Source organism: Acomys minous, assembly GCF_964271855.1.
Source record: "Acomys minous genome assembly, chromosome: 14".
Lineage (NCBI taxonomy): Eukaryota > Metazoa > Chordata > Mammalia > Rodentia > Muridae > Acomys > Acomys minous.
Window position 1 is genome coordinate 19,336,741 of NC_140496.1, and position 21,697 is coordinate 19,358,437.

Sequence of the window (21,697 nt, forward strand, 5' to 3'; positions counted from 1 at the left end):
GTCATAGTGTTGGAGGTCAAATTGTGAACTTTGTTTATGCCAGGAGAATATTATAACAGTGAGCTATATTCCCAGTGCCTATGGGCGTGTGTGCTGTGTGAGTGTGTTTGTGTTTATATGTGGGGGCTATGTGTGTGCACAGGTGGTATGTGTGTGGTGCATAAATAGGGTGTGTGAGCATGTAATGTGTGTGCATGTAGTATATGTGTATGTGTGCATGTACGTAGTGTGCATGTATGTAGTGTTTGTCTAGGTGGTTTGTGTATGTATGTGTGTGTGTAGTGGTGTACGTGCATATATGAGATGTGTGTTTGTATGTGAGCATGCATGTGCAAGCTGAGTGTGAGGTGTCTGTGTTTTCACACTGAAGTGGGGTTAGGAAGACGAATATAATGCAAGCCTTGGAGCCAGGTGTGGCACACACCTGTAATCCCAGAACTCAGAAGTGAATGGGAGGAAGATTCCCTGTTCAAGACCAGCCTTGGCAACCAAGCAAGGCTGAGGCCAGCCTGGGCTATCCTAGGCTCCCTCTCAACCAAACAGTTTGCCTATGTATAGTGATGTAGGCCTGTAATCCCAGCACCCAAGAAACAGAGACAGTAGGACTGCTGTGAGTTCAAGGCCAGCCTTGTCTGTACAGTGCACTCCAGGCCAGGCAGGGTTTCCTAGAAAGGCTTCATCTCAGAGATAAAACAAACTGACTAGAAAGCCCCGCAGGACTTGGCCTTCCTGTTGACACAAGGTTAAGGCACCAAAGACAAGCAAGACTAATGGAGAAACAGTAGCCCACCAACCTCCACCCTGCGGCAGGGCCTACATGACTGAAATCTCACCCTGAGGCCCCCTGTGGGCTGGGGAGCCATCGCAGCAGGTGCCGATCCCAATGAGCACCACAGAGTTCTAAAGGATGGGGGGAAAGTCTTCATGCCTTCCTGCATGTCTGCTCCTTTCCTGAGCCAACAGGTTCTGACCAGCAGACAGGTGAGCAACACAACACACAGAAGTAACGTCTCTGGGGAGGAAGTGGCTCGCGAGTTCTTTCTGGCGGCCCTTCCCAGCGAGGAGGAGTCCTGCCCATTGTAGAAGGTGCCTGAGATGAGAGCGTGAGGACCTTACAAAGGAAAGAAAGTGACTGCCGGAGGCTTCTGCGTGCAGCTCTGCGGGATCTGGACCACAGCATTGAGAAGAAAGGAGACAGGACAACAGAGTTGAAGCAGATCACGGGACACGCCAGCATAACAACCTCCAGGCAGCTGGACCAACTAATGACCATCTGGTTTGCGGTCGGGGTAAGCAGGGACAGGGACCTGAAGGGGGCTCACGGGCTTCCTAATGCTTCCTGTGGCATGAGCACAACACTGCTCGCTGGAGGGTCACGTCCTGATCTTTCTCCTAATGAGGACAGGACGGGAGGTGCTGACAAGTCTGTGTTTACAAGCCTGAAGCTGACAATCCTAAGTATCTCAGTTCTGTCGCGCCCCGCATGTCCCTTTCCTTAAAGACATCCTTTCAAGTTTTTAAGAGTGGATCCGCAGGAACGAGGGAGGCCGTGTTTCAAGATGTGTTCTCCTACAGGGATTTCTAAAACAGAACCGCGTCCCTGTTCATGTCAGTGTATTACCTAATAATTTGTCCCTTTGTCGTCAGTGGAGGATGAACTTCACTGGCGCATTTGTGTGGGAGGAAGGCGGGGGGCGGGGGTTTGCATAGCTGGTGGGCAGCAACATGACTGGAGGCCAAAGACAACACCAAAGGATTTTGAAATTCGGGACAGAATTCTATCACCCTGACTCAAGTTGCTCACGTCCTTGGGGGTGGGGGAGGCTAATAAGCAATAAATGAAAGAAAATGAAGGAGGTAGCGTGTAAGAAAGCCAGTCTAGAGGGCAGCATGAAGTGGTAGATTCCATTAGAAAGCAGGGGACTGTCTGCTGCCCCATTCCACGGACCTGAGTGGGATGGCAGCTGTCTGTCAGTTAGTTTGGGGAACCTCACTCATAAAGAGGGAATTCTGAGTGGAAAGGAAGAACTAAAGAGTGCAAAGAGACATCGAAGGAAATCCTATGAGATGACTGCGCAGTGCAGTGTGGCCGTGGGGGAACAGACAGAGCAGGGCCACACAACAGCTAAAAATTACTCTCACTGTTGCCCCTCAGAGTACACACCCACTGTGGGATGGGGTCAGACATGACCAGGAGCCTTGCGGATGAGACAGTTATTTAAACTCCAACCAGGGAAGAGACACTACTTCCCGGGGCCCACAAAGGACAGCCACCGTCCTGGCCTCTGCCACCTGCACATCCCTGCACTGCCCATTGTGGGAGAAGATGCTGTTCACAGAAGTGGGAAACCTCAACAAGCACAGTGGAAGGAAAAAAACCAAAAAAAAACAAAAAACCCAACATCGGGGTCTGTGAGTGCATCCTGTCGGGAGGGAAATGGGAACAGCACTTTTGTTTCAAAAGGCGAGGCGGCCAGGGAGCCACAGGATGATCCTGACGGGAGCTAGCGAACTCGGGGCTTTGGAGGGGCTTAGCGGGATGCCTCTACGAGGAAATGAAGCTGACGGGGCAAAGTGAGCACGGAGCACTCGGAGATTAGGGTATGTCTGCTCTGGCAGTGTTAGGTAAGCCATGAATTAATCATAAGTACCTAGAAAAGCAGGGAAAACAAAAAGTTGTACAAGAAGGTAAATGAAATTATAAAACTCTACAAGGCTCAGCTGTGATTAATATTTATAGAGTTATAATAGTGAAAATACTGAATATTAATATCACCCCCAATTATTATTTCATCCTAATAGAAGGGCGGAGATGGGGGAGGGGGCCTGCAGGGGGATGAGAGTACAGTGAAAGGGCTTCGGGCGCTGAAGCGAGGGGCAGTGTCACTGGTATGTGTGCACACAGAGTGTCATTACACCTGTGGCCGTGTAAGTATGCATTAGGGGGTGTGAGGTGCACTGTGCCTATCAGGACATCTGTGAAGGATATGTGTGAACACAGCATGTATGCAATGGCCCTGCTTGAGTGCACGTGTTGTGCTGTGTGCTGGTAACATGTGTCTGAGCTCACATGGGGCAGAAGTGGTCCCAGCATCTATGTGATGATGCCTGTTTGTGTGGGGCCAGCTTAAGCTTGCACGTGCATGGATGCATGTATGTATGAGCATACGTTGTGTTGTATGTTGGTAACGTGTGTGAGCACGCATGGGGCAGAAGTGGGCCCAGCATTTAAGCGATGGTGCCTGTTGTGGGGGGCCGGCGTAAGCATGCACGTGCATGGACGCATGTATGTATGAGCATACGTTGTATTGTATGTTGGTAACGTGTGTGAGCACACATGGGGCAGAAGTGGGCCCAGCATTTAAGCGATGGTGCCTGTTGTGGGGGGCCGGCGTAGGCTTGCACATGCATGGATGCACGTATGTATGAGCAGGCCGGAATGAGAGGGTTCATAGAGCAGCTCACAGGGCAGGCTGGGGGTGGGGGTGGGGTGGGGGGTGCATGGGGGAGGGACAGGGGAGTCCTTGTCTTGCAGCTCAGTGGTCAGCTAAGAGTAGGAGCATGCTGAGAGCCCTGAGGTGAGTCAAAGGGAGAAGCAGCTACAAGTCGAGGGCGGCTCCAGAGATCAGGGTGGAGGAGGGTCAGGCCGTTTTTTTCTGTTCCTAAGGTTAAATATAATAATTTTTTTTTGCCCCCGAAAACTATTCAAATGCATGCTTGACTTAACAATTCCCGATTAACGCTCCACAAAGCTGACTGGGTGGAAGCTGCTGCGGCAGATGAGGAATAAGTAATGGTCTAACAGCTCACAAGTGGCCCTTTTATCATGGAAAGTGGACAAAAAACCACCTCAGCCACTGCTGCCACCGCTGCCACTGCCACAACCACCACCATCAACCACCACCAACACCACCAACCAGCAAGAAAGTTCTGGAAAAAACTGTGTCCCAAGAGCTGGGACTGCTGACACATCCAGGAAGGTGTGGGAGCATGCGTGGCCATGCCAGCAGGGACCAACACCCTCTGGCATCCTGAGGACCGAAGGACCAAGAACCATAAACTCGCATGACAAGTGTCAAGAGAAGCAGCCTCCTTCTCTCTCCTAGGGAGAAACAACCTGAGGGTGAAGGAAGGGGGTCACCAAGGGGGCGGGCAACCCTTTCACTGACTAGCAGGAGGATGCGGGAAGGCGCTGGCTCCCTCATTGGCTGGCTTACTTACAGGGAGGGAACAGGTGATGACAGCTCGCTGGGCACACGCTGGACATAAGCTACAAAGACTTTTTTTGGGGGGGTGGGGGGGTCTTGGAAAAATCATGAGGCTTTCATGAGAAAGTTAAGTGAAGAAAACCTTATTTGACAGAGTTTCCGTCTTTGCTTCTGGGACAGGGTCTCACTGTGTAGACCAGACTGGCCTAGAACTCATGAAGTTGTTGCTCTGCCAGGGCTATGAGCCTGTACCACCAGTCCTGTCTTGCTTGCTTGTTTTGAAAGAACCAAGTGACTTAGGTTGCATTGCTGAGTTAAGGGACACAAGAGAAAGGTTGAAAAAAAATTTTTTTTAAAAGAAGTTGATTCTACCAAATGAGGCCCCGCTAGGAATGAGTGTTACCTGGGGGGAAGGGAGAGTGAAAAGGGCTCCGTAGATAAGATGTGAGATGGCAGGGAGGCAAGAAATGGCAAACTGCACAGGGTCACGAGCCGCAAACAGGAAGTCCAGAAGCCTGAACCAGCGAGACAGTGAGTCACTTTCAAATACAACTAAGGGTCCTGTGACAAGTCTAAGTTTTGAGGTCCTCTCAAGTTCAATTTTGAAGCCCCCAACTTTGGAGCCACAAACTACTACTAGTACTCAGCAAAGGCACACAAGTAACATTGCTTTTGAGACAGGGTCTCACTGGGTAGTCCAGGCTGGCCTAGAACTTGTGAAGTCGCTGTCTGCCAGGATTACAAAACCGTGTGCGGCAGTACAAGAATCCACAGGGATGGGGCGAGATGGGGGGGGGGAAGGCTGGGGGAGGAAGGCCAGCCGCAGGAGGCCTGCCTCTGGGACAAGATATCTATAACTTCCATGTGGCTGAACGCACACCTAACGAAGGGTGATTCTTATGAAAAAGGCAACAATCCAACCAAGCTCCTTCCATCACAAGCATCAGCTGAGGTGCCTAGCAACAGACACAGGGGCAGCAGCTTTGATACGCTAAGCCCGCCCACAGGGTGGAAGCCTGCAGGAGGCTCCGCCCACCAACACCTTCCCCCGTTCTTGCCGCCCCTCACCTGGATCCGTGGAGGGGCACCTGCGGATGGTGAAGATCTGGCCCAGGTCTTCATCCTCCTCCGGAAGGCCCTTCTGCAGCCGCTGCAGCTTGCGCAGGCTCTCGCTACGCTGATGCTTCATGGAGCGCACATGCTGGATGAGGTTGAGCTTGGCCTTGGTGGAGTAGTTGCACAGGACGCAGTGGTAGTAGCAGCTCTCGCCCTCCACGCCGCTCTCGTGCTGCTGCAGGTGCTGCAGGGAGAAAGGAAAGGAACACTCCCTTGGTCAGGCACTCAAGGCACACGGTTGGCACAAGCCACTCCTGCACTGTACTGGCCCGCTGTGAGAGGTGTGCCAACCAGGGACTGAGTTGGGACCCGATGGCTGTTGATAAGTCTCCTCACGCTGGGTGTTTTTACTGTCCCCAGTGTCCTCTTCTCTGGAAGCTCTCTGAAGGTTAAATAGCATGCTGATAAATTTACCTGTCTCTCCCATGTGGTTCCTGCCAGGTAGCTTGCCACAGTGACTGTTAATTGTGTTCATTAACAGGGCTTTCTCAGTTTTACACAATGACAAAAAGCTCACCCCTTTCCCTTTCCAGAGTAAATTGCTTTATTTAAAGCAGAGCAGGGCAAACCGGCCTGAACCAAATCTGGCCTGCTGTCCGTTTTCATCAATAAAGTTTTATTGGAACACAGCTAGGTCCACTGACAGGCATACAATCTATAGATCTTTTTGAAGTCATGAGAGTTGAACAACAGTGACACAGATGGATGACCTGCAATGATCTAGACCTTTCCAGGCAAAGTGCACACCCCCACTCCTTTGGTGGCAGCTCATGGTCAACCCTCCTGTAAAGTACCCTAGGTCAGTCACGAAGATTCAAGGAAATGTCTGGCCATTTTCATAGGTGCCTGCCTAGCATGTATGACGCTGTGAGCTTAGGGAGTAGTGGTGCACAGCTGTAACTCTAGCATTCAGGAGGTAGGGGCAGCAGGGTTTAGAAGTTCAAGGTCATCCTTGGCTACATAGTGAATCCTGGGGCAAAAGTGGCCTATATAAGACTATGGCAGCACAGGGGAGGGCGCGGGTGTGAGGGGGAGGTTTTAAATTAAAATTAGTCTACCTGGGTATAGTGGCATAAACCTATAATTTTAGCACCTGGTGGCTAAGGAGCAGGAAGATCGAAAGTTCAAGGCCAGCCTTGTCTACATAGTGAGCTCATGACTCAAAACTAAAACAAAAGCAGGCTACAGTACTGCACAGCCATCTAGCTCATCACTGGCCAGGATGACTGGCCCCAGTTAAGCTTTCTGTTTTGTTTGGCAGATGCAACATCGATTCCAGAACTTGGAAGCCCAAGAGCCAACAGGAAGCAGAGTGCTGTGGGTCAGCGCATGCGTACTACAATAGCAGGTGCCACAGAAACAGTTCACAGAAGCCAGACTTAAAGGTCACCCGAGAACTAAATTCATCACGTTCTCGAACCTTCTGGGAGGAAAAGGAGGACCCTGGGTGGCTAGGAGCAGGGAATTGGTTTGTTCCCAGTGTAGAAAGGGTGTCTCTTGCTTTGGACTATCTTGACAGGGAGAGGAAGTTTTCCCATTCGGTGTGCACAGAGCAGGCAAACAGTCCAAAAAGCTTAAGTGGCTGACCCCCAAGTAACTCAAGCTCTTGGCAGAGAAAGAGCTAGAACCCAGCTTGCCTCCCCTACACCACACAGCCAGCATCACTGGGGATAAGGAAACACAGCTGATGTGAAAGGTCCCATGTGCTCATGACCGACGGACCTTCCTTCTTGTTCCAGAGCCGGAACAAGCCTAGGACCAACCCTTGGGGTGGCCTTGGGACAGAAGTCTCCTTTCTGATCCCAAAGGGCCTGTGCGGTGTCCATGCCTTGACGGTGGCCTGTGATACTGCGGGGAAGGGGAGCGACATCTTCCTTGTCCAACTAATGAGGCAGGGTTCAGCAAAGCCAGAGTGCTCAGCACACCCTGTACTTCCTGAGAAGGACAAGACGGTAACAGAGTGGCCCTACAAGCACATGCTATCATCTGCTGACGCTGCCCTGAGGCTCACTTGCTCACATCTTACATCCACCAGGAGAGTGAGGAAAATCCAAAAAGTTTGTGCACGCGCAGATGGAGAAACACGAGTGCGCTAACAAGGTACCGTGGCGAGGTTCCTAGGGAGGATGGAGGCCTTCTATCACAAGGACTGACTGAGGCTTTGCAACAGAAACCAAACCAAACCTGTGCCAGCCTGTAGGTGCAAATGCGGAGGGTGAGTGATAAGGTTCACCCCTGCCCGACCCCTGCGCCCCACACACGCACCGTCCAATTCTCTTATCTTTTTGGTTGTGAGCGTAGCCTTTAATGGCTGAACCATCTTCTCCAGCCCAGCACCGTCCAAGTCTCAAAACTGGGAAAATTCAACTCTGTCAAATATAGCACTTGGGGGTAAAAAAATCAAGCCCCTTCAAGTAACCGCTGCCCCGGAGCAAGTCCACAGTGAGAAACCAGAGGAACCTGCCACAGTGTCATGGGACTGCCGAAGAAAAGAAAGTACCGCTGACAATAAAAAACCTTCTGGAGGTAAACTGCTTTGTGGGTTGATTCGTTTTGTTTTGTTTTCTCAATTGTTTCTCTTCAGTGTCTCCCCTGAGACGAGAATGAACAGAAGACTAAAAGGGGACACAAGAAGACAATGTTTTGTTGTGGGAAGGGAGCACACCTCAAGGAGGACAGTCTGGAATGGCCTTTCTCCCTAGTTTCTTCCCTGGGCCATGCAAAAGCTCAGCTTTTCAGTGGGATCTCTTCCTAGGAATGAGGGAGGGTGTGGCCCGGGGCCAGGAGCAAGGAACCTAGAAAGTGCTATCCTGGGTCACAGAGACTAACAAAGTAACACTTACTAAAGTGTCAAGTAAAACTGAGTGACTAAAAGCTAACAGGGAAAACAACCAGGGTCCAGAGTGTCCCATTTCATCAAGAGATTTTGCTGGCATCACCAACTAGCAAGACTCACGAAAGCCTCAACTTCCTAACTCGCATGGTTGCCCAGGGAAGGGGACTCTTTCCCAGCAATGCACTGAGTCTGCAATGCACTGAGTCTGAACACAGCGTCTTGACTGTGTTCTTGACTGTGTCAGATGGCTGGGACTTCTGAGTCTCTGGGCCAGAAGAGAAGGGACAAGACTCAAAAGAGCAGAACAGGAAGTGAGATGTCAAATTGTCTTTTGTCCTCAAATCCAGAGAGCACTTGGGCGGTCAGGCTGCATAAATCTGGGATTGAAATAAACATCATGCTGAGAGTTCATGCTTTTAAAAAATAAAATAAAATAAAATAAAGGTAAGAAGGTATTTCAAAACCATTCTGCTCACAGGCTCATGTTGGTAAATCGAAATCCACAAAACTGCCACCAGGTTTTTGGAGTTTGGGGGGGTTGTTTTTGTTTTTGTTTTTTTGGTTTTTGGGTATTTTTGCCATGGAGAAGCATTTTGGAAAAGGAAACGGCCACCCTTCACAAATCATGGAGGAAAGAATAAAAGGAAACAAGCAGACCAGAGCCACAGCCCCGTCTACTGAGAACAGCCCCTAGCCCCCGTCTCCATCTCTACCCCCACCTCACCCCCAATTTCCAAATGCCTTTTATAGCCTGGGACCTCTGGTGCTTACCTGCATGTAACAACCCCTGTCCTTACGCCTGTGACTTCTTGTCTTGTCCAGCTTGGAGCCAACAAGGACCCAGCGCCCGCGGCACACTCTGATGTCTGCCTGGGCCCTGCAACACCACCCAGTAACTCCCCGGCTGTGAGTGTGTCAACCCCCTAGCCCAGCTGTCCGGAGTCTGTCTTCCTCACAAGGGGCACTGCCCCTCCCCAGAGCCCCACCCTGGGAACCTGCCTAATGCAAGCCAGCGGGAAGAGGACTCCGTGGGGCAAGTCAGGCAGCCAAGGACATGCCTTCCCCACAGAAGAGCAGAGATGTTTTCATTTGGAGAAGGAGGAAGAATAATTTGTTCCTGACCCGGCTAATTAGAATACCCTCAATTGGGATCACAATGTATTTAATTAAATTCACTGTAATATATGAAGAATCCACCAAGGCACAAATCCCACTGGCACACTCAATAACAGAGCTACCTCCTTTCAGACTTCTCGCTCTCCTCGCCAGGCAGGAAGTTTCCCTCCCACGCAAACCCTGAATTCCCCCGACGGCCTTTCTGCCTCTATCATGGGGAGGAGGGGACCCAAGTTCTGTTTTATTTCTTTCCCTTTTTCTCCTTACTTTTCTCTGTCAGGGTCACAAGTGTGGTTTGAGTAAGATGCAGCAGCAGCCTGGGCTGTCCGGTGCACGGTCCCCGGGGACTCAGAGAACGATGGCTGTGCAAGCCCATTTGTTGGGACTTGTTTGGGTTTGAGTCTAAGTATCTACAACACACACACACAGCGCAATGCCAGGACCTACACAACAGGGAATTCAGGTGATGACAACCTCGTCTGCCTGGATCCCTTCAACTCCAGCCACTGTACGACTATGCCACCCAGACCCTGGAATCCAGACGCCTCTTCGCACCCGGCAGAAAAATGGCAGGGACAGCAGAGGACTACTTAGGAATGGATGACCAACTAGGGAAAAAAAGAAGTCACCCAGCTAAATGTCAATCGGTGAAACCCAGGGCCACACAAACTCTCTGGGTCCATTCGGCCTCTATCTGAAGCCTGGAATGCAAGGAAGGCTTTCCTTGGTTGTCCCCCGAGTCCTGTTTGTTAGAAAGTTGACTGCAGGAGCCTGGGACATAGCTCCGGATTAGAATAACCTCCTAACACGGGACCAAGGCTCTGCTCTATCCCCGGCATTGCAAGTGAAGGAGTGAAGGAGTGAAGGGCGGACAGACGGGTGGTGAACTGCGAGAATTAAAGGGTGTGGGGGGCAGAAGATGGTAAACTGCACTGACTGAATGGGTGGGTGGGTAGATGGACGGATGGTAAACTGCATGAATGAATGGTACAAAAGACCAGCCTAGAAGCACTGCAGAGGCAGAGCTTACAAAAGAAAACTCTTCTAAGAGAGAAACAAGTACCCAGCCCGACTCATATTTGGAAGCGGTAAAGGTCCATCTCTGAACTCTCTGAATGACCACCCTGCATCACCGGAGGACCAGGTGGCCATCATGGTGAGCCACTGGGAACAGGAGCAGTATGTGCCAGGCAGCTGACATCCACGCTGAACATACATGGGGTGGCACACTGGTCAGGGCAGGTGCTCATGTATCTCCATAAAATAATAACAAACCCTAGTCCTCTGGGCTCTAAAATGTTCGTTCCAGCTGTGTGTGACATGGTGTTCCTCACACGGGGGCACCTGAGGTCCAACATCTGTCTCCACGACTTCCCTTTCTGGGTTGGGTCAAGGAGGAAGGTCCCACCCACGGTGAGATGCCTTTGACAAGGAGCCTGGCATGTAGTGTTGGTACAAAACTCCAATTGGTATTTTAAAAGGACGGGAGAACTAGTAGGCCAGGCTGCGTGTGTGCTGTGAGATCCTATCCATCAATACCTGTACCGCTTCGTCCCGCCCAAATACGGAGAGCCAAAGAGGTCTCGTTAGAAAATAATTCATCATCGGGGGGGAAAAAACTGTGCTCCTGTTACTTCTTTCCCAGGAAAACTAACCAACTTCTGTCAGAAAACATTGATTTCTATAAATCTGAAGAAGCCCTAGCCACCTCCTCCTACTCAGCAAAAGGAAACTTCTAACACCTGGTTCTTCATGCATGGGATGTAAAGTATTGATCAGGCTTGGTCACGGCTGCCCCTTTACAGTAAAAATGGGCAGAGCGTCGCTGCGCACCCCCCCCCCCAACGCACCGCCACACACACACTTCCCAACAGACAGGTCCTTGGGGAGTAACACCTGTCATTATCAACGCGCGCACACGCGCACACACACACACACACACCCACACACACACACTCTCACTACACTTCAAAGTATACACCATGTAACTCCATTTTGAGGGTAAGGAAAAAAAATGGCAAAGGTCACTGATGGAGAAGAGGCGGCTTCTAGGCATCCATCCCAATCAACCAGCCAAGCCAGGGAACACCACCCTCGCTCAGTCAAGAGTAAACCTCATGGTGGGGTGTGCCAGCTGTGCCCCCTCACCCTCGCCGGCATCGGCTGGGTTCCCTGAAGGGCACCTCAGTAAAGGTGCGGGGAAGCCTGTACCTTCTCACCATCCACAAAGCTGGAGGCTTCCGATGGAAGAGAGGGCAATGATGGAACAGCCCCTACACCCCCTCCCGCAGCCGCCGCACCCCCCCCCCCGAAAGACCAGAGCACTAACTACAGCATATCAAGGGCTTCGGGTGCTTAGCGGGCCTGGGAGGCGGAGGTTCATGTACAGTAGTAAAATCTCACCAGCAACCCAGATGGGAGGGGGAAGAGGTAGAGGACCCCCCAGTTAGCTTGCAAATTCCCAACATCAAAAGAGGAAGTAAAAATGGGTATACTCAAGTCCCGTGAGGCTTAGAACATCCTGGAAGGAATCTGACTCTGAGAGGGGTCATGTGACTGCCCTCGGGTCTCTAGCATTCAGCAGATCGACCTAGGATCCGAACCTGGGACAGGATTCGACTGCCTAGTTCAGCCCTAATTTGAAGGCCTTTCTGGACCAAGAGGCTCCCCAGGCCCAGGCACTCACCTTGAGCACCTATGAAAAGGATCTTTTCAGACACAATGCAGCCAGGGTGAGGGAAGTTAATTTTTTTTTTTTTTAAATCAGTGAAGTTGAGTTAGTTTCAGACTGAATGTCACATTTTCGGCATGACGCGTGAAAGGTCAACCTAAATATATACATATTTTCTGTTTAATCTTGGCTTTTTATCCACTAGTGCCTTCGCCTTGGCACATGCTAATTTAGCCCTATTTCACTGTAGGAGCCCTGCAGATACCATAAGATAGGATTTATAAAGAAAAAAAAAAAGCAAAAGAAAGTAAAAATGGTCCCTAGATCAATCGTTTGGGTGGCTCTGCCCTACTTTCGAGTTTCTAGGCCAGGCTCCCCCTGCCCCACAACAAGGCACCACAGATTCCAAACTCCAGAACCTGGGCTGAGATTCCGAGCTCCCGAGTCTTCCCCCTGTGTGAACACTACTTGATCCCTAAAGCTCAGTCTAAGCTACCTTGTGCCGGACACTAAATCCTAAGAGGTAAATGAGTACCTAGATCTACAGCCCTCTGGAGACTGCCCACCTGGGATTGGAATCTTTCCGGAAAAAAAAAAAAAGTACAGTGATTGGGGCCTATCAGTGCCTTAGGATAAAGTCTTTGCATTTTTCCCTGTGAGGAAATTTTTTTTAAAAGATGGACCCTAACAAATCTAACACTGGACTGACCACCCTTCAGAGAATGCATATAGCCCCGGGTCCTGAAACTGACAACCTTCACCAGCACAGTATTCGGATTAACTGTGGCCTCCTCAGTTCACCCAGATGGCCGGCCGCCTTCCTTGGCATTACAGCCCTTGAGGATGTAAGTCATCACACAAAAATAAGAGTCACGATAGTGTTCCACGCCTCATCAATCTACTGGCAATAATACTGGTCCCAGGACGCACTGCGGCTGGACACTGGTCCAGCAGGAGACCCTCTCTGTGAGTCTACTGGCTGCACCAAAGCTCAAGTCATCCATATACCCAGGCCTCCATTTCCTCAAGTCACCTAACCGCCTTACCCTACAGCTGGGAGAACTCAACAGTATGATGTGCACAAGATGTTTATTAACTATACCTGATACGTACTTAGCTTTCACAATAATTAAAGCTACTATTACTTGCATTATTTTTCAATTAGTTCATCTTTGAGGTTAAGAACAGAAACATGCCTACTTCACGTTTTCCTCAGTACAACCGAACTCGACACCTTCCCAGATCCTGAAGGAGAGGCCAACAGTAAAGAATCCATAACAGGCAGAACTTATGCCATGGTTGGGAGATTCCGAGCACATACATCTTTCTCCTCTTGAAAAGATACTCCATGTTTACTGGAGTATTCCAGACAGCACGCTGCTGGTATAGGAAGACCGTGCCCTTGCTACAAAACAATCTGGGTACCCATCCCTTCGTCTCCTGGGAAACTGACAGAGTAGGACACCAGACCATGTTCTTAACTCTATTCTGTCAGCCTCCTAGGTGTGGCTTAGATGATGTGGCTGAGACATAAACCTCCCTCACCCCCAGGCACACTCTAAGGAGGAGTTTGCTTATTTTATCTCCAACTCTGTGAAGAGCCACATGGCAGAGGTGGGGAAAATGGCTGCCTGGTGATCCAAACAGGTGTCATCACTTCTTCTATAAAATATTTACACTTGCCGTGGCTCCACCGGAGGCCATTTGTCAAGCCATGTGAGAGGCCGTACATGAAAACCCATTGGAAAATGTGAAGGGCTCTTTAAATAATACTTGGCACTGGCCATGATCATTATCCTGCGAGCCCAGCTCCTGCCCCATCACACCTGACAGGTGGGTACCACACCACAGGCCTGGATGTTTGTGAAGCAATTGGTGTTCTGGCTCAGCGGCTCTCCAACTTGGCATCCACCAGGAGCACCTGTGGGGCAGATGCAGTTGCTATAACTTGACTCACCAGACCCCTTTGGGGGTGGTGGGCTGGCTCTAATTCAGACAGATTTTGTAATCTCCCCTGAGGGATACTAGTGCTGATGCTATGGCTTGGATAGCAACCACCAGAGAAAAAGAGACCCAGGTTAGAAAACATGGAGACGCCCCACAGCACGAAGAAAAATTCCCAAGGCCTCAACCTTCTGCACTTGCTGTTTTCCTGGGGAGTAGTTCAGATTCTCCCAGAGTACAACTGATAAATCACGCAAGACGTTCACACGAGAATTCACCTCTATAATGAAAAAAGTCACTAGGAAGCAGCTGCCTGCTACTTGGCCTGCTTCTGATACTTCATAAAAGTCACATCCGGCTCTATTCATCTTCCTCTTGCCTTTCACACCTGTAGACTAATATTTCCTGGGGCCGTGGAAGGGAGCATGGCGGGTGATGGCTAATCGGATGGCATTTTGCTGCCCCCCCACACACACACACCTTTCCTCTGCTCGGTATCCTGCTAGGTACACACACCCAGATGCTCTTTGTAATCAGGCCCACAGTGACTCTCAACCAAATAGGAAAAAAAGAAAAGTAGTCTCTAAGATTCCTCCCATGGTCTTGAACTTTTCTGGCTGCTGCTGCCGAAAGCATGAATTTGGTACTCAAAAACTCAGGCCCCCTCCTGAGCTCCCAAGACTTGCTGCCAGGCATGCTTAGCTCACCACCTTCATGACGACAGAAGGCAGGGCCTACTAGCATGCCAGGGACCGGGAATATGGAGCATCCATGGGGATAACTTATTCATAAGTGCTGTGTTTGATTTTTTTTTTTTTTTAATTTAACTTCTCCCCTGGGAATTATTTAATTTTTTCCCTTGAAGGGGAAATATAGGAATGAGACAGAAAGAAACTTGACTCTAACAAATATGGTAGGAAACCTCCTGTCCACTGCTGACAGCCCACACTTTCTCCTCAAAGTTCACAGCTTTTGCTGAAGTTTGAAGGGCCCCGAAAGGGGATCGAGGAAGTGACAAGGTAAAGAAACCTTGTTTGAAGGAAGTAGAGCTGAGTGCCTGCCAAGAGACCGAGATATGGCCATCTGCAGGCTAGATGACCATGTGGTAATAGGGACCAGTTCATGAACCATGACATGGCTGGTTTCTCTGCTCTGCTTTCAGCCCCCGCCCCCCACCCCATCCCCAATAAATAACCCAGACAAACACCCTGTGCACCGAGCCCCCCACCCCCAAGTCTCATTAAAAGCCGATACTGCTGGCCTCAAGATGGAGAGCTCAGCATGGATTTTACTGAACGTTAAATCAACCAGCGAGCGCAGCCAGCAAACTCTGTGGCACTTTAACTTTAAATAATGCAATAATTATTGAATTTCCTTTTTATAACTGAAGTGCTGGAATGTAAACAATGGGGCTGTAATTGCAGGAAGGGGGGATCAATAGAGGCAATCGTTTTCAGCCATGTTAATTGTAAATACAATTGCTCCAAGATGTCAGCCTTGTTCTTCTTGCTTCCAGAATCATCCTAACGGATGACAGAGTCCAACTTTCCCATTACAGCTGTTCGTTCCTTTAAGAGGTTCTCAATCAGGTCTGATCAACCTGTCAAGATAATGCATGGAGTAAGTAAGACTCTTCCAAACACAGGCTCCCAATCAATAGCCGGGACCGGTTTAATGAGGTGGGGCTAAGGCCCAGAGGGAGGTAACAGCCCCCAGCTTGTGCCTAGGTTCGGCAGCCTGGCTTCCTAGCATGGCCCTGATAAACAGATCAGCCCTTAATGAGGGCATTAGTTATGCATGCTTCAGCAAGCAGCAAGGCACCCGTCCCTTGGGACGGACGGACAGAAAGCAAAATAGATTAACAGAAAACAATATGGTGCCAAATTAGGTCTAACTGAAGACTTTTCCCTCCTTGTCCTGCTTCCTTTAATTGTCCAGCAGAGTGGAGGACATCGATTAATCACTCCACTGGGCATGAGCTCAAAGATGGGACTATCTCCTAGGCTGGGGGACTCTCTGGGAGTCGACTTGCTTCCCTGGATGGCACTGCCCCTGAAGATTGGCACTCTCACTTCCTAGCAGCATTTACAGGTCACATGGGGCCTCTCTTTCTCAAGGAAAGGGTCTCAGTGCCACCCCAGTAAAAGCGGAAGACAAGACTGAACCCTGAAGTCTGCCAGTCACACAGAGGACCACCGCCGCTCCTTGAGGCTGAGACCCTTGAGGCTTTGGTCTTCAGAATGGTTGTTCCTCATGGATAAAGAGGACAAAAAGAAGCTGGGAGCGGTAAAAGCCAGAGCTGGAGGCCCAGTATCACACACAGCGCGTGGACACCAGAGGAGCCTGGATCCTCACAAAGATAACAAGGAGGCGACGCTCAAGAGTCTGCAGAGGCACCTGCCCTTCTTGTATTCCTACTCCTGTCTTTAAAAGGGGCCATTAAGGGGAGGTCCTACCAGGAACCCAGAAAGTTCTTTGCCTGCCGGGGGAGGCTTAGCTTACAGCAGACATTCTCCAAGAGCGGTCAGGGGCTGCCAGCACCAACACTCCTGGGAAAGCTTGGACTTGGAGATTCTTAGGCTCTGTCCAGGTCAACAGGGACTCTGAAGGTGGACCTGGAAATTTGGGTTTCAGCAACCCCTCCAGGTGACTCTTATGCAAGTCTGTCTGGTGACCACTGTCTTAGATGGCAGGTCAGGTAAGGCGGGCTTTCAATACAGAAGACCTTGTGTGTATCTGAGTGGTGGCCAATTGATTCTCCATTAGAAACAGTTCAGTGGCCAAGATCTATCCAGAAGGGTATATTTGTGCCTTGGGATTTGCCATAGAGTAGAAACCATGCAATCTAGCCCACAACCTACCTGCTACAGAATGCAAAGTCTCTGGGAAAAGTAAAACCAAAAGAATACCCACTGTCCACCGTCAAAGCATCCATTTATTAGGTGAAGATCGTGGAACTGGTCATGCTACCCAACTCCAAATGTAACAAGCTCATCTTCTGGTTGAAAATAGCAATAATACAATCTTTTGAAGGGAGTCTGGGGGTACACAGATGCTAAAAATATAAGTAAGAATTCATTCCCATGGAATGGCCAACCTTGCACACTTTACAAAGGCCTGGCTTTCCAGCCTCTCCTTTGGGACCAGTATTCTTCCAGAAGCAGCTTTTGTGTCCTACTTTATCACCCTGGGCAGCCAATGTGACCTGGTCCCCTGCCACTTAGTGAACAGCATCTTTCGAGCTGGGCCCCAAGTGCCGTCTTCCTGTCCTCTTTCTTCAGCACAGCTCCGGGTTCTTAAACCCTGGTGGCTGATTATCTGAATGAAGGAGGAAAACCCTCTTCCATTGGCAGACTCGTCAAGACTTGTCTCATGGAGTCTAAATCCACTTCCTTCGTCTCCAATTTCAGCCCTCCACGTCACTGAAGAGCAGACCTATGTAGTTCTCACTTCACTCACCAATCTGATCTTTCTGGCTTGGGCTCCTTTTCCTGGTTCGATGCCCTCCCAAGTATTTCCTTCACATGCTAAATGCCACAGGGTAATGACGCCAGTCTTCTGGAGGCCCTTGCCCCTTCACAGCTGAGCAAGTTTTGCCTCTTTCCCTCTGGGTCCCAGGGCTGAGGGAATCTCTGACAATATTCCCCACGCATCAGCCTTTGAGCCTCACTGGGCCTCTCTATACCCTCCTTAGTGAGCTAGAAGGTTGGGGATTGACGAAAACAATTGCTAATATTTATTACTTGTTTAAATACTATTGTTATGGCAGGAAATAATGACTTTAAGTGGCTGTACTCAGTGGCCAAATTTTCTTAGTATACAGATCACAAGACAGCAATCGTCTGCCTTCCCATCCCAATAGACAGAATGTCCCAGCTGGAGTACATCGGAGTGGTCACAGACGTCCCATCCTTCTGTAACTTCTCTATACACCTAGTTTGTGTTCTTTTGAGGGCCTTATCTTCTGAGACAGAGGCTGGTCACCAGGCTCTGTTGTTAATGGGAAAGTAGGCGCAGGGCTTGGATACACAGCATGAGGAAGGGCATAGAAGTCAGCAAATGAGAGCAGGCGCCTCTCAGGGAGCAACTCAGGCCGTGGGAGCACTTGACAGGGCCTACCACACCTTTACAGAGAGAAAAAGATACTTCCATGCACCAGTGCCAAACATGAAAGGGCTGACAAGGTGTGGAGCACCACGATGCTGCTCGGAGACCCAAGGGAACAGGGGAGCACACGGCAAACACCTCAACTCCTCTGTGAAGACAGCCAGAAGCTTTCTTCTCCACAGAGGTGTCGCCTTTCGACAACACTGGCTTCTCCTACTTTGCTTGAGGACCTGTCTGACCCTCCCCAAGTCTCTCAACTCCCCTGAAGAATGCCCGGATGGCTTGCTTTCCTCCATTTCCAAATTCCAGGACCTGTGAGGGCTGAGGAGGTAATAATCCCCACAGGGCTCAGAAGCCCACCACTGGTAAGTGTTTCTCCTCTCAGCTATGTCCCCAGCCTTCTGCCTGGCTGGCCAGCCCCACCCAAAACACTCCCCTCCTGGGGAATGCCCACACACACTGGACCTCAGCCTCTGCCACAGGATTCTGCTCCCAAGTCCTCAGTGGAAGGGGACCAAGGACAAAGTTGCCAGCAACACAGATTTTAAACTTAGCTGTAATGTATTTATTTTATGTGCATGTGAGCGTATACCACACATATGCCCATGGAGGCCGGAAGAGGGGTGCAGAGCCCCCGGAATAGGAATTACAGGTGCTTGTGAGCCACGTGGTGTGGGTGCCGGGGACCGAACCTGCGCCCCCCCTAGAAGAGTGGCAAGCTTTGCATAACCACTGAGCCATTTCACCAGCCCCAGGAAACGTACTTTTAATCGGTGATATGCAGGAAGGCTTTGCAGCAACTAGTTCAACACTAATCCAAACATCCTCTCCCCCAGAGACATGCACGCGGTGTTCAGAGAGGCCAGGAAATAAGGAAAGGCCAGCAAAAGGCCATGGGAGCCCGCTGGGGCATGGGCATCACCCCAGCTACAATGTACCACGGTCATGGCCTGCCAGGGCAGGGGAATCTCCCCAGCTACAATGTACTGGTGGGCAGTTTCCTTCACTAGGACGCAAATTCACTGGAGCAAAATCAAGTCTGTGGAGGAGAAAAATGAAGAAAAGGAAGATAGGGCCAGAGAGAGGCTTAGCTGAGCAGAAAAGCACCAGGAAGTCATAGCACAGCTCAGCCACATCAGATGTCCCGACAAGAAAAGGGTGTGGGGACATTTGGACTCGAGCCTGGCCGTGCTCCTTTCCCAAGCCATTTCAGTACAGTGCTGCCAAACACGAGCTGCCATCTTGCTAAAAATCTCTCTGCTTAGCAGCATTTTTACAGTGTTACGTCTTAAAACCTTCAAATCTCAAGAGTCAAAGGCTCTTGCAGGTATAACAAGCGAAGGCCAGGGGCCCCAGCACCCTGTCCCTGCTTTCGGTCACAGTGATATTCTGTTTATTTGTTCTGGGATGGAGGGGTCTTACTCAGTATCCCAGGCTGGCCTCAGAACTCACGGCAATCCTCCTGCCTCAGCCTCCCAAGTACCGTGTTTTTTGAGCGGCCATTCTTCCAGCACTAACTCCATTCACTCCCCTCTTGTCTCTTGACATCCTGTTTCCTATTACCTCACACTTCTAAACACTCACAAAAACAAGAGAGAATATTCTTTGTCTGTCACAAGTTATTTTCGTTAGTCTTTCTGTGTGTGGTGTGTGCTGGCTTGTGCCACTTCCTCCTGTGTGTGCTTCCTCATGCTCCATCCCCTGTGTGCATTTCATTTCTAGCTACAGCGAGCCCCTCCCCCTCTGGATTCTCAGTCTTGAAGGCTCCACAGCCCCTTCTCTCACTGCCATTCAGGACCCTTGATGTCTGCTTTGTGTATGTAGATCAGTCCCCATGGACATCGGTGAGGCCTCTGAAAGCAGAAAACACGCACCCTCCTACGCTGAGCTCACCGCGCAGAACGGACAGGGGAGACCACGGGGTGCCTCTGGCACCAAATGGTGTCTCCCCCACTATAAACGGAGGAACAGCAACACCACGGGCCACGAGGCTGGAAGGAGCAAGTCACTGTGAACATACTTCATAGATGCTAAGGTAAAATGAAAGCAGTGGTCAGCAGATGGTGGTGATCACGGTCTGAACGGGGACCTGGAGGCTCGGGAAGCCCACCCCCCCACCGTCTAATTTCACAGGGGTCCCGAGTCCAAGCAGTGACAAGTTAATTAGTAGGTCACCCATTCCCTTACCTCGACAATGAAGCCTTCGGGCTGCCAGGTTAGAACAGGCTTGCCTCTGAGTGTGAGTCCTGCAGGGGCCGGCTGCACTCCTCCGAGCCAATGTGACTCATGAGATGACACAAATGGCCAATGGGCTTTGCTATTAAGTGACCTTCAGCGAGTCACCCTTCTGTCCCATTTTAGCAGTACTTAGACCTGGACCTCCGCCCCTCCCCCCCACCTCACAGCATCACCGTGATGATGGAGCTTGGCTAGTAAGGACCGGGGAGCACTCTGTCACTGGAGAGAGATCTATTTCTTAACATTTAGAATAATACCCATGGTTTCAGGTTGAGAAAGTGTTCGGATTTTAGCGAAACCGAAGGGCTGCACGCACTCACTAATGAGCAGGGTCCTTCCCACAGCAATGGTGAGAGCTACTCAGTCTCCAGGATAAAATGACCAGCGGTGCATCAGCACAGGGCCAAGGCAGGGGCTAGTCACCAGGAAAGCAGGGCCACCGCATTCAACATCCAATACGCAAATTCTTCAGATCACAGGAATAAACCAGAGCCAGCCAAGCTGATAACAAATGCATTTGGAGGACGCGGTGAGTGGAATAATGCCTAATCCACAGTTTCCCGCAGAATCTGTTAAAACAAACCTGTAAGAACTCAGACCGGACGTCAGCCAAGTCTGCAAACACCTAGAGGACAAACACCTTAGAGGCTGGGGCTATCGCACTCTGTCTCAGTCACTCAGTTCTGGTACTGCAAAAAGCAGTGGTGGACTGTGATGAGGAGAAAGAGCACAGTTATGTACCAATAAAACTTTATGTATAAAAGACAAGTGGTTGGCTTGCTTTCCCTCATCTGTTGGTAACAGACTGATCCTGATCTGAAACTCAACATTTTACCCAGTCACATGAAAGCCCACAAGGCTGGTGTCGAAGAAGATAGGGGTCCCCTACCCACCCCACCCCCAACATGAGTAAGTTACTTCCAACTTGCAACACCTAGTAAGAGCAAGGCTTGAGAACTTTCTGTAAAAATAAGCTGTTTGAAACAGAAGGCCAACAGCTAGCCAAGGTCATTTCGCTATGAATTATGAAGTGACTTTAAAATAATTTTTAAATATTTAAAAACTTAAAATAAAGTCTACCAGGTGTGGAAGGTGACACCTGGGTGACCATCATGCCTGTTCCTGTACCTGCACCCCATGCTGGTCCCTCCTAAGCATCCAGTGAAAGCAGAAGAGCGTGATAGGGAAGAACTTGAAAGCCGAGGCACGAGTAATCTGAAAGCGTGGACTTGGAAAAGCAATCGCATCAACGTTCTAATAACACTGTCACACACGTCTCCAGCCCCTGTCCATGCCACACTGAAACTGATTCTTGGGGGACAGGGAGAAGTCGGATGATATCTTTACTCAGTTTAATGGATGGGAGAGAGTTAAAACAGTGAAGGCAATCTGTGGCAAATGGGAGCTCTGTGGGTATAGGTGATGTGACACTGTATGTTAGGAGTTTTTAATTACTGGTGA

The 21,697-nt window shown here is 50.1% G+C and overlaps 1 protein-coding gene across 5 annotated transcripts in view; it reads right to left on the minus strand.

Moving 5' to 3' along the window:
• Positions 1-21,697, minus strand: part of ZFHX3 (zinc finger homeobox 3) — a 277,513-nt gene that overhangs the window by 95,435 nt on the left and 160,381 nt on the right. For all 5 annotated transcript variants that reach the window (XM_084756936.1, XM_084756937.1, XM_084756934.1 and 2 more), the window contains one exon: positions 5,277-5,508. In XM_084756936.1, the coding sequence (XP_084613062.1) occupies positions 5,277-5,508 (232 nt within the window). The remainder of the gene's footprint in view (positions 1-5,276; positions 5,509-21,697) is intronic.